At 47.8% G+C, this 10,939-nt stretch overlaps 3 protein-coding genes across 3 annotated transcripts; 1 reads left to right on the forward strand and 2 right to left on the reverse strand.

Moving 5' to 3' along the window:
- Nucleotides 1-1,383: 1,383 nt before the first annotated feature.
- TRV_04452 (extracellular proline-rich protein) lies at nucleotides 1,384-2,298 on the forward strand (the record flags this gene model as incomplete). The annotated part of the gene is made up of 1 exon (XM_003021390.1): nucleotides 1,384-2,298. A coding segment is annotated over one exon (915 nt), but the record flags the coding sequence as incomplete, so codon positions are not given.
- Nucleotides 2,299-3,968: 1,670 nt separating this feature from the next.
- TRV_04453 (sensor histidine kinase/response regulator, putative) lies at nucleotides 3,969-8,008 on the reverse strand (the record flags this gene model as incomplete). Its single annotated transcript, XM_003021391.1, has 2 exons — nucleotides 3,969-7,688; nucleotides 7,772-8,008. 2 exons carry the CDS (start codon nucleotides 8,006-8,008, stop codon nucleotides 3,969-3,971), a joined length of 3,957 nt encoding a protein of 1,318 aa, XP_003021437.1.
- A 1,322-nt stretch (nucleotides 8,009-9,330) lies between these two features.
- TRV_04454 (uncharacterized protein) lies at nucleotides 9,331-10,023 on the reverse strand (the record flags this gene model as incomplete). Its single annotated transcript, XM_003021392.1, has 2 exons — nucleotides 9,331-9,713; nucleotides 9,807-10,023. Coding segments are annotated over 2 exons (600 nt in total), but the record flags the coding sequence as incomplete, so codon positions are not given.
- Nucleotides 10,024-10,939: the final 916 nt, after the last annotated feature.

Below are 10,939 nucleotides of genomic sequence, written 5' to 3' on the forward strand. Positions count from 1 at the left end.
TTGATCAAATCAAAAACATGCAATTGTATCGTGAGTAAAAGCTCGACGGTTGATAAACACTTGTAACGGCCGTCCAGTAGGGCTGAGAAGGCCATCGGCTCGCAAAACACTGTGTAGCCTTCCCGTCCATGCTGCCGCAGAGGCAGGCTGATCTCGGAGAATAACCAGCAAACAAACACCTGGGGCGCAGCAATAAAGCTTGATAAAGAGACCAAACAGCTCTTTGCTCACTTGGATGAACAAAACATAAAAAAAAGAACAAAAAGAGGAAAAAGAAAATATAAGCACGACCTATTTTTATATATATTTTTATCATAGTTATCGCCTGGGGCCAACCATCGAGCAAACCAAGGTCGCCCGGCTGAATAGCGCGGCGTCTGATTCGTGTTTCAGACGCCCACCCACCGTTGGATGCAAGACATGTTGTCGTCATAACCATCCAACAGCAGATTTTTGGCAGCCCAAGGCCGCCTGGATCGAGCAATTATTGACGGAGAGGCTTCGGGGGGTGGAGGGAGGGCGGCAGCGGACAGAAATTCCAACTCGATCTCGCAGGCTGGCGCACCTGGGCTGTCTTGCTGGATTCAATCAGGATCGGGAGCAAAAAGGACGCCGCTGGGAACTGCACACTTCAGCCCGTTTCAGGGTAGAGAGCATGTCCTTCGTCTCTCGGAAACAAAGCTGAGTGAGGCAGCATACGGAGCACACCGAGCTCTCCGGAGGTTGCAATCCCACCGTAACGTCTGGCGGTTCAGCCAGGCGGCTCCTGAGGGAACGCACTTGTCTGCACACAATACGGTGTAGATGGAACCAAAAAGGGTCTCACCTGGCAACCACATCAGATACCCAGGGCTTTGTCTCACTACAAATACCATGCTATTCTGAGCTAATACTACGGTAGCGAGCTCGATGGTCCAGGCAGCCTATGGGGGGTCTGGCCGAGGAAGCCACCGGAACCAGTGCCTAAGGCGTTCGTCCCTTTGCGCACCCCAGGTCTCTCGGAGCCATGGTAACCGGTTGGGTTGCAGCTACTTTTAGCTGTCTGGAGACGCCATGACATGGCTGGTGGAGTCCCGAGCTTAGATGGAGCTTCGGATACGGTGGAAAAGCAACATGGCTCTGGATCTAAGCCTTCGAGCTGGAGAGATCGAGGCCAGCCGCTCCCCGGTGACGTTGGATGTATATACATATATACGTCCGGAGAGAAGCGTATAAATATAACTGCCTTGCCCGGCTGATACCCTCTTGATATCCCTTTCTCTCCATCATAATCCACTATCGTTCAGTTCATAACTGGGAGGAATACTATACTCTTTCCTCCCCTTTCCTAACCACTTCGTTTCGAGCCGTGTCACTCGCTTGGTTTGGCTGCTCCCTATATAGCAGATATTTCCTTCGTTACTCTGTTATTGCTGCCCTTTGATCGACGTTGCCTTCAAAATGGTTGCTTTAATATCCCTCGTCGTCGTTGCTCTTGCTGGCACCACCCTTGCCCGCCCTGGCTTCAAGTACCCAGATCTTGAAGTCAGGGGGACGGGAGGACATCACCAGCCGCCCCCAATGACAACCGGCAACCCTCCAACGACCACCCCCGAGCCGCCCACTCCCAATCCTCCAGTGCCGGGCACTCAGACCATCACCACTACTCGAACTGATACCATCACCCGCACCACGTTTGTTCCTTGTTCTACTCCCGTTGCAACCATCCCGGGCTACACCTGGTACAGCACTTGGCTCACCGCTTCCACCTATACTACAACCACTTGCTATCCAGTTACTGAAACCCATGCACCCCCGGAGCCTACCCCTACGCAGCCTCCCCAGACCTGCGACGGTGATAACTGCGGAACTTTCACCTGCCCACCACCGGCTACAGTCACTGTCACCGTCACTGAATGTCGCGGAGACGGCTGCGAAGTCCCACCTGTCACGCCTCCGCCAGCTGAGCCTACTCCTCCACCACATCATTGCCCTGGCTGCCAGACCTATACCATCACCGATATCCACGAGGGGACCAGTACCATTGTCGTTCCGCCCCAGACTCTTCCCCCAGGTCAGTGTGGCAAATGCCAAACCATCACCATCACTGATATCCACGAGGGAACCAAGACGATCACCATTCCCCCGGAGACGACTATTTCTACACAGACTCCACCCCCAACGTCCAACCCACCACCATCCGGCACCGGAACCGGTGGTCCCAAGCCATCCGGCCCAATGACTACATACACACCCCCAACTCTGACCTCTCAACAGCCCACCGGAACTGGCTCTCCCCATCGCCGATGGTGGAACTAAGTGAGCACTGGTAGAGCATGAACACTCACACCCGGACTAATCTACGACATATATTTTTTTGGTATTTAATGTTATTCTCCTATAGTTAATGTTTACGTCACCACTATTTGTTGTCCCTTTTCAAACGAGCATTTCCTTGGTCCAACCTTACCCTTATTGCCTTATCTGTTTCACGATTGACTGCATAGTATATAAAATATGACTCTCCTCTATGAATAATAACTAAAAGCGTATACTGTATAATGGACTATTGGGTGCATTTTCATCTACTCTAATTCACAACACAATCTAAGACTTATTCTCCTAGTATCAAAATAAAGCGCTGTATTGTATAAGTAGTTACTATAATGTCACTGTTTGGGCACATACATACACGGGCACACATAAGATGTAAATATATAATCGTAGTAGGTGGCCGATACTGGACATGGAATCATATATTTTAATGCAACCAACGGTAGCACCTGGCTCCTTAATTAGATTACGACTAGAAGCAAAAAGCTTTCCGGATGTTCTCCAATTAAACAATCTCAAGGACTTCATCTGTGTGTAACAAATTCTGGGATTAGCTGCATGCTTCGTAATTCTTAGTCAAAGAGGTAATTGTTTAGCTAACTAGTAGCCAGCTAGTTAGTCTAGAGTAAAGGTGTCATAAAAACCTGCAGCCTTGATCTCTTCTTGTCTTCCATTTATTAGATCCAGCCTAAGCATCGGATGGTGTATCCAAATGTGTACGAAGGGTCGATAGCGGAATCAAGGAGTAATGATATGTGGCAAGGTAACGACTTGTAGATTATAATATAGCCAATGACCAGTCCCGCGATCTTAAGAGAAGGTGGTATGATCAAAGAAATGACCCGAATAGTAAAATTCCCTATCAATGAGATCAAGGGGAGATGGACAAAAAGACTGAGTGGTTAAGAAGCAAATAGACTATAAGAGTAGAGTCTTGTTTCTCATCCGCAAATGGCTAATCTTCTTTGCTGAAAAACGATCTGCAAATAAGAAAAGATAGAGCAAAAATGACCAAAAATGGGTATGTTCAGCAGACAGTGCAAAGTCAACCAAGTAATAGGGACATAAAAGGGTAAATAATGAATAAAAAAACAATATAGGACCAAAGACAACAAGGCAATAAAGGCGTAACAGAGGGGTGATCAATAACAATAGGCCGGAAGAAACCAGATGGCAAACAAAGATGAAAAAAGAAGAAAACACACAAGCATAACAAACAGTTCAGACTCGCCAAAACTCTCTCCGCCAAAAAACGCCCACATAATTTCAGAAATCCAATTCGTGAAGCTTAGGGGAGGACGAGGACGGTCATGCATGTAGCCAAGGGATGCAGGGGAATATGGATATTTCCGCGAAATATCAACCAAATGCAATTAATACAGAACATGATATAAATCGCTTTAGGTGTTGGGGAAATATTGGAGATTCCGCTTTTTACCAAGAATAATAAGAAAATATTGGTATGCTCCCCGGATATTTGGGCCGCCTCATTGCACTCTTTCACAATGGATATCGACTTTCCTTGTACGCCGTCCGTTTCGTTAAAATGGTTCCTTTTTTTGGGGTTGTAGCTGGTTATTGCTTATCAGGGACCTCAACTACTCTCTATTAAAACTGTCAGTAGACGAAGTATGTAGATTAGCTTACGATGTGTACTATGAACGACTCACTGGTTCGTCTTCACTGGTCGTAGCCTTCTTGGCCTCAGGTGTTGAGCTTGTTGGTCCTTCAGCACCTCCGTAAGCTCGTGAATCTAGGTGACGTGGTGGGCGTGGGCGTCGGTCCCGATAATCAGAAGAATGCATTCGATTTCTGCCATGCATTTGTGTGTTAATGCCAAGTCTCGAGTCATTGTTGCTCTTCTCAAGGAGTGGGCCTCCTAGAGTAGTGCATTTCAGAATCGTCTGCATCATCTGGGTTTGCTTAAGTGGTTTGGAGAGGTATTCGTCCATTTGCGCCTGAATACATTTCTCGCGGTCTCCCAACATAGCGTGTGCAGTCAAGGCAATGATGGGTGTTCTTGTCAGGCCATGGCGCTTCTCGTATGCACGGATCTCACCAGTTGCTTCAAAACCACCCATAATTGGCATTTGGACATCCATAAGGATAACATCGAAGCGGCGCTTCTTGATAGTCTCGAGTGCCTGGAGTCCGTTGCCGACGACGGTGACCCCATGGTTGCATTTCTCTAGTATTTTAACCGCGACCTTCTGGTTAACATCATTATCTTCTGCCAGGAGGATATCAAAAGACCGAGAGTCGTCCGAAGTGAGGGGCGTAGAACGGCCCTCTAGTGCAGGGAGCATGCCGTTGCCAAGATCAATTGGCTGGCATGGGGTTGTCATGTATGATGTAATTCCAAGGTCAAGCGCGGATTTTAAGCTAACAGAGACCACTGGGCATAGAAGCACAATGGGAATATATTTGAACTCATCAAAGGTCCGGAGGGTTCGTGCAGTTTCAATCATGTCGACAATGATAACATCATAAGCATGCCCTGCCTCTTTCCCTTCTTCGTCTTTGATTTCTGGCGGAGGCACATTGTTTTCGTTGTGGACAACAATTGGAACCAAGTCAAGGGCCCTGAGCATACCAATGATATTTTCGGCATAGTCTCCAGTGAATCCCTTGTCAATGAATAGGACGGAATGCCCCTTGTACGGCATCAAAGAGGAGGCAATAACATCCAGAGATTGATCTGCCTTCTTGACAACGCAGGTGAAGTGGAAGGTACTACCGCGACCGTATTCTGAAGTGACCCAGACGTCACCGCCCATTAGGTTAACCAAGCGCTTGGAGATAGACAATCCCAACCCGGTGCCACCAAACTTGCGAGTGGTAGAACCGTCTGCTTGCTGGAAAGTATCGAAAATCATGTCCAACTTATCCTTAGCAATACCAATACCAGTATCCTGGACGGAGAACTCGTAGGCGTATTCGTCGTCGGCGCAGACCTCACGTTCAGGCTCGCCCTCTGCAGGTGGTGGAGGTACATGCTTCTTGATCTCAAGAGTGACTTCTCCATGTTCAGTGAATTTGATCGCATTTCCAACTAGATTAAGGATAATTTGGCGGAGACGGAAGGGGTCTCCAATAACATAGTCGGGCACTGAGCTATCAACCTGGTATGTCAAGTTGAGGAACTTCTCATTGGCCTTCACAGCAAGAGTTTTCAGGGCGTTGAAAACTGTACCCCTCATTGTGAAGGGAATACTCTCAATGACCATCCTATTAGCCTCGATCTTAGAGATATCTAGTATGTCGTCAATGATGGTCAACAGACTGTTGGCCAAGCTGTGCACGACATTCAACATTTCACGAGGATAAGGCTTGAGATCATCAGTATCAAGAGTAAGCTGGGTCATACCGATGATACCATTCATTGGCGTACGGATTTCGTGACTCATGTTAGCCAGGAATTCAGATTTTGTGCGATTAGCCAATTCGGCGGCTTCTCGAGCAGCTGTATTTCTCTGAATACTGTCTCTGAGGCTTGATACCATCTTGTTGATCTTCTTTTTCAGTTCGTCCATCTCACCCGATGCTTCAACAGTAATGAGTTTTGTGAAATCACCATCTGTGGCGGCATCCGTAATTTCTCCAAAGGCGCGCACTTGGGAGGTAAGGTTGTCTGCCATGGTGTTGACATCCTCCGTAATTTCTTTCCATCTTCCAGAGATACCTTCAACGTTGGCTTGCCCTCCCATCTTTCCATCAACGCCGACATCACGGGCAACTCTTTTCAGCTCATGAGCAAAGTTGGCAAGTCGGTCAACCATGTTGTTGATGGTGTCTTTCAAAGTGAGTATTTCACCTTGCGCGTGAACGTCGATCTTCTTGTTCATGTTTCCTTTAGCAATAGCCTGGGTGACATTAGATATAGCTCGCACTTGGACAGTGAGATTCTGAGCCATAGTGTTGACATTGTCGGTTAGGTCTTTCCACTTTCCTTCGACGTTGTCCACCTTTGCTTGCCCACCAAGAGTTCCATCAGTTCCGACCTCTCGAGCAACTTTGCTGACCTCAAAGGCGAACGTATTCAATCGGTCCACCATGCTGTTGATGGTGTTCTTCAAATCTAAAATTTCTCCCTTGACTTCAGCAGTAACCTTTTTGGTGAGATCTCCCTTTGCGACAGCTGTAGTGACATCAGCAATTTCTCTGACCTGGGTCGTAAGATTCATGGCCATGCCGTTCACATTCTCCGTAAGATCCTTCCAGGTTCCTTCAACATCATGGACGGTAGCTTGGCCACCAAGCATACCATCTGTGCCGACCTCCTTGGCAATCTTGGTGACCTCTTGAGCAAATTGCTTAAGTTGGTCAACCATTGAATTAATGATGGTCTTCAATGCAAGGATTTCACCCTTGCAGTTGGCTTGAACCTTTTGGGTAAGATCACCTTTGGCGACAGCGGTGGTAACCATAGCAATGTCTCGGACCTGAGTGGTGAGGTTCTCGGCCATAGCGTTGACATTAACTGTCAACTCGTTCCACATGCCCTTTACCCCCTCAATCTGAGCTTGGCCGCCGAGAACACCCTCAGTTCCGACGTCACGAGCGACACGAGTGACTTCAGTTGCAAAAGTACGAAGTTGGTCCACCATAGTGTTGATTGTCTGTTGAAGTTCAAGAATCTCTCCTTTGGCGCGGCGTTCGATCTTTTGACTCAAGTCACCATGAGCGACGGCAGTAGTGACAGTAGCGATTTCTCGGACCTGGTCAGTGAGATTGCTGGCCATGATATTGACATTTTCAGTCAACTCCTTCCAGATGCCGTTAACACCAGTGATCTGGGCTTGACCACCAAGAATACCTTCAGTTCCGACCTCTCTTGCCACCCTAGACACTTCACTTCCGAATACCTGGAGTTGGTCCATCATGGTGTTTATGGTGCGTTTGAAAGTGGTAATTTCGGGGTCCATCTCAAGTGGGTGTATCTGTACTTTCATGGAGAGGTCACCATTGGCGACTTGAGTGATAATACCTCCGATTTCCCTGAGAGCCTTCTGGAAGGCCTCGTTGGCCTGTTGATGTTTCCGAAGCTCACGCTCAAGAAGGCCGACATCTTCTGTTTCTACCTTGACCAGTGCGTTCTTAGTACGCTCTTCTTGTAACCGTAGCTCGTCTCGCACACGAGTGATTATTTCCTTTTGCAACTTGATCTCGTCGGCCTGTAATTGAACACGGTTCCGTAGATAAGTTATATCGTCTTCATAAGGATTCTTAACTTGGACAATGTCATCATCTTCATCGTCATCGTCATCTTCGCTGGTGTCATCTTCACAGATGGTTTTCGAGTCTGTGTCTTGGTCGTTGTCGTGCTCATTATTGATATTCTTAAGATTCGACGCACGAGTGTGTCGAGAGGGCGGCTGCAAAGGACAGTTAGAGAGATCATTACCCCCTCCCAGGGTACCACAAGACAGGGACAGAGTAAATGACTTCCTGAACATACCACAAAGAATTGTAAAGTGTTAACGCGCCCGATAAGAGCAGCTATTTCACGCTCTAATGCGGCCTTTCCATCACTTTCTAACCCGGGAAGCTTGATTTTGGCGACATCACAACCATTTTTTGGAGGCTGGTTGTACTTGTGGCCGTTGAAAGGGAACGAGGCGGGTAGTGGTGTATCCTTTGCTAGGCTCTGAAGTAGAGCAGCAGCAGCCAACAACGTCTCGTCCTCTGGAGCCATGATGGTCGCTGAAATATAATATAATAGTTCTCCTTTCCTTTTCGTCTTTTTAAGAATACTTTTCCTCTGGCTGGTTTAGCTTGCTTCTTTTTCCCCAGCCTTTTCGTTTTTTTTTTTTTTTTTTTTTTTTTTTTTTTTTTTTCTTTTCGCCCGTTTCAACCACTTTGCAACGTGGAACGAGTCGACGACAACCGAGACAGTAGGCTTGATATCCAAAGCTCAGATGCGTACACACCACGCAGTCAGCGCGAATTCGACATTGGAGGCAATCAGACGAGGAGGGAGTGTGCTATGTAAGAGAAAAGGAAGCGGAAAAAAGAAAAGAAAAAGGAGTTGGTGGGTGATATGAGGTCGACAGGGCGATCCGGGGTAGCGTAGGCGAGAAAGCGAGGAGCGGCGGGTTCGAACGTCTCTGGAGTCCAGGAGAGAAAAGCCAACACTACAACGAGGCCGCGAGAGGCCCGTAAGCAGTGCAGCCGGTCGAGACAGCGATAGGCGGCGGGCAAAGACGACGCCGAAACCGAGATGCGGGCGAGAGAGCGTGGGTGGGCGAGGGTTGGGGCAGGTTTGAGGTCGAAGTCGAAATCGAAGTCGAAGTCGAAGTCGGGAGGAAGAAAAGGCGGGCAAAGGGGGGAGGGAAGTGGCAGAAAAAGAAGCGGTGCGTGAGCGGTAGAAAAAAGGGGTCCTAGCTTTTTCTTCCTCTTCCCTCCTGCTGACTAAGCACGAGAAACGACGACGACAAAAAGGTCGAGAGCGGCGGCAGTGGGAAGGAAAGCAGAGAGACACAGGCAGGACGGGCAGGACGGGCAGGACAGGCAGGCCAGAGAGACGCCGGGAGACAGGAAGAAGACAGGAGGACAAGAAGAGGACAAGAAAGACAGGGCCAGCTAGGCAAGGCAGAAGTCACTTCTTTGCAACGGTACTCCTTCACCCTGCAGGCTGCGGATGCATGGTAGGTACTTGCTCGCTACTTATGACGACGACCGACAGCGTCCAGCGACTGGGGGATGCTCGTTGCTTTTTGGGAGCGCTCTCGTTGCCCTCTCGTCCTGACACCCCCGTTTGTGCTTGTGCGAGCGTTGGGAGACTCGCTGGCGGGCTTCTTATTTTCTTATTTTCCTTGCTTTAAACGAACGGTTGACTGACTAGCTATTTATCCAGCAAGGACTAGCATGCTTAGACTGAACCTAGCCGCAGGTTCTGCCCCCCAGGAGAGGGAGAGCAGCGTGATAGCCCTCTCTGTCCACCACCACCACCACCATCAAGGCATCTACCCGTCCATCCCCTCCCCCCCCCCTTTTTTAGTTTAAACGACGGCGAGCTTAAGCAGCAAGATCAGCACCGTCACTTGAAACGCAAGCGTTGCTGGTGTTGCCTATGAACGGGGATGGGGCTCGGGTTGGATTTGGGCTAGTTTGGTCGCCCAGCTTGATCGCCAACATATCAGACGACATTCTTCTGTACAGTTGGAAGAGAGCAGCAGCAGCCGGGCAAAAATGAGAGGTAAAGCGTGAGAGAGCAAGAGCAAAAAGAGAAAAGCCTCGCCTCCGCATGGGATGGTTTACACCGGCATCACAGGCAGCCAATGGGGTGAGTCCCTCTGTCCAAACTCCGAGAGAAGACGGTGAGCTCGTGGTGATGTCTCTCCGGTCACAGTTAGTTGTTCCTTTTCTCCTTTCTGCCTGCATATTGGCGATGGAGTCGACTATTTTATATGTACTCGACATGTACTTACATAGCCGGTAACGCGCCAGACAGTTGGTCGGATACGCTAGTTAACTAGTTCTTGGTTATGTACGTTGACAGTCAACTTCCCTCTTGCTGGGGCGGAGACGAACAGCAAGCATGAATCTACTCGTCAGCACTGCTGGGCCTTTTACCTGATAAGTAATAGCTACTCCATACACATATACAGGCTCTCTCTCTCGCCCGTCGTCTTCTTCCTTTTCTTTCTTTCTTTCTTTCTTTCTTTCTTTCTTTTTTTCAAGTCCCGTTGGTTGTGCAGCCAGATGATTCTGTACATGCCCCCTTCCACGGATTATCCGATCATGTGCATAGATTGGGATCTGGACTGTCCCGTCGACAAGAACAGCTGTCAAGTGAGCCCTCCACACGCTGGGGAGTGTGAGAGTGAGGGATGCGAAAGAGGTATATGTGCGGAAACTATAGTTGTCGTATTAAACTAGCTTTAGTGTCGGATAGATGAGAGAGGGACAGTCGAGATGTCCATGGCCAGGGAACCGTCTCTTCCCCCGTCGCCGGTTGGTCGACTCCTGGACGGATTCTCCCTCCCCCTTCCCTCCCTCTTCGCCCCTCTCCCGGAAGCGGGCATCACCCTGGCATCTCTACTCACGCACCCGTATACGCGGTACAGGGGTTCACCCTTGATTTATACAGTACTCCCTCTCGTCGTTTGGTTTGACTTTTAAGTAGTTATTAGAGGGATTTTGCAACGAAATCGAGGCATGTAATAAGAACTGGCCTAGATTACCTAATCAGGCCTAGGAAGGCGCTACTAGCAAGGATATATGCTTCGACGGGTATTTTAGCTAAATATATCTATAAGCTAGCCTATAAGATATTATATTACTTAATAATAATTAAATAATAAGATTTATTTTATTTAAATATTATTAATATTATAGCTACTTATTTATAAATATATTTAGCTAAATAAAATAAATAGATAAAAGAATAATAAATTAGTAGTAATTATAGTTATAGTAGTAGTTTAGGTTACTACCCTAATATATATTAAAAATTAGACTTATTAATATAGTATACTACTATATCGCTTATTTTAGTTTAATCTTATTTATTTATTTAATAAGGAAGTTATTTATTAGTTCCGCTTTACTAAGAATAAAATATATTAAATTCTACCCTATCTAGAGCTTAGGCTTGAGCCCCCACCCCTCAAAAATACCCCTA

This window comes from Trichophyton verrucosum (assembly GCF_000151505.1).
Source record: "Trichophyton verrucosum HKI 0517 chromosome Unknown contig00350_1.f1.exp, whole genome shotgun sequence".
Classification (NCBI taxonomy): Eukaryota; Fungi; Ascomycota; class Eurotiomycetes; order Onygenales; family Arthrodermataceae; genus Trichophyton; species Trichophyton verrucosum.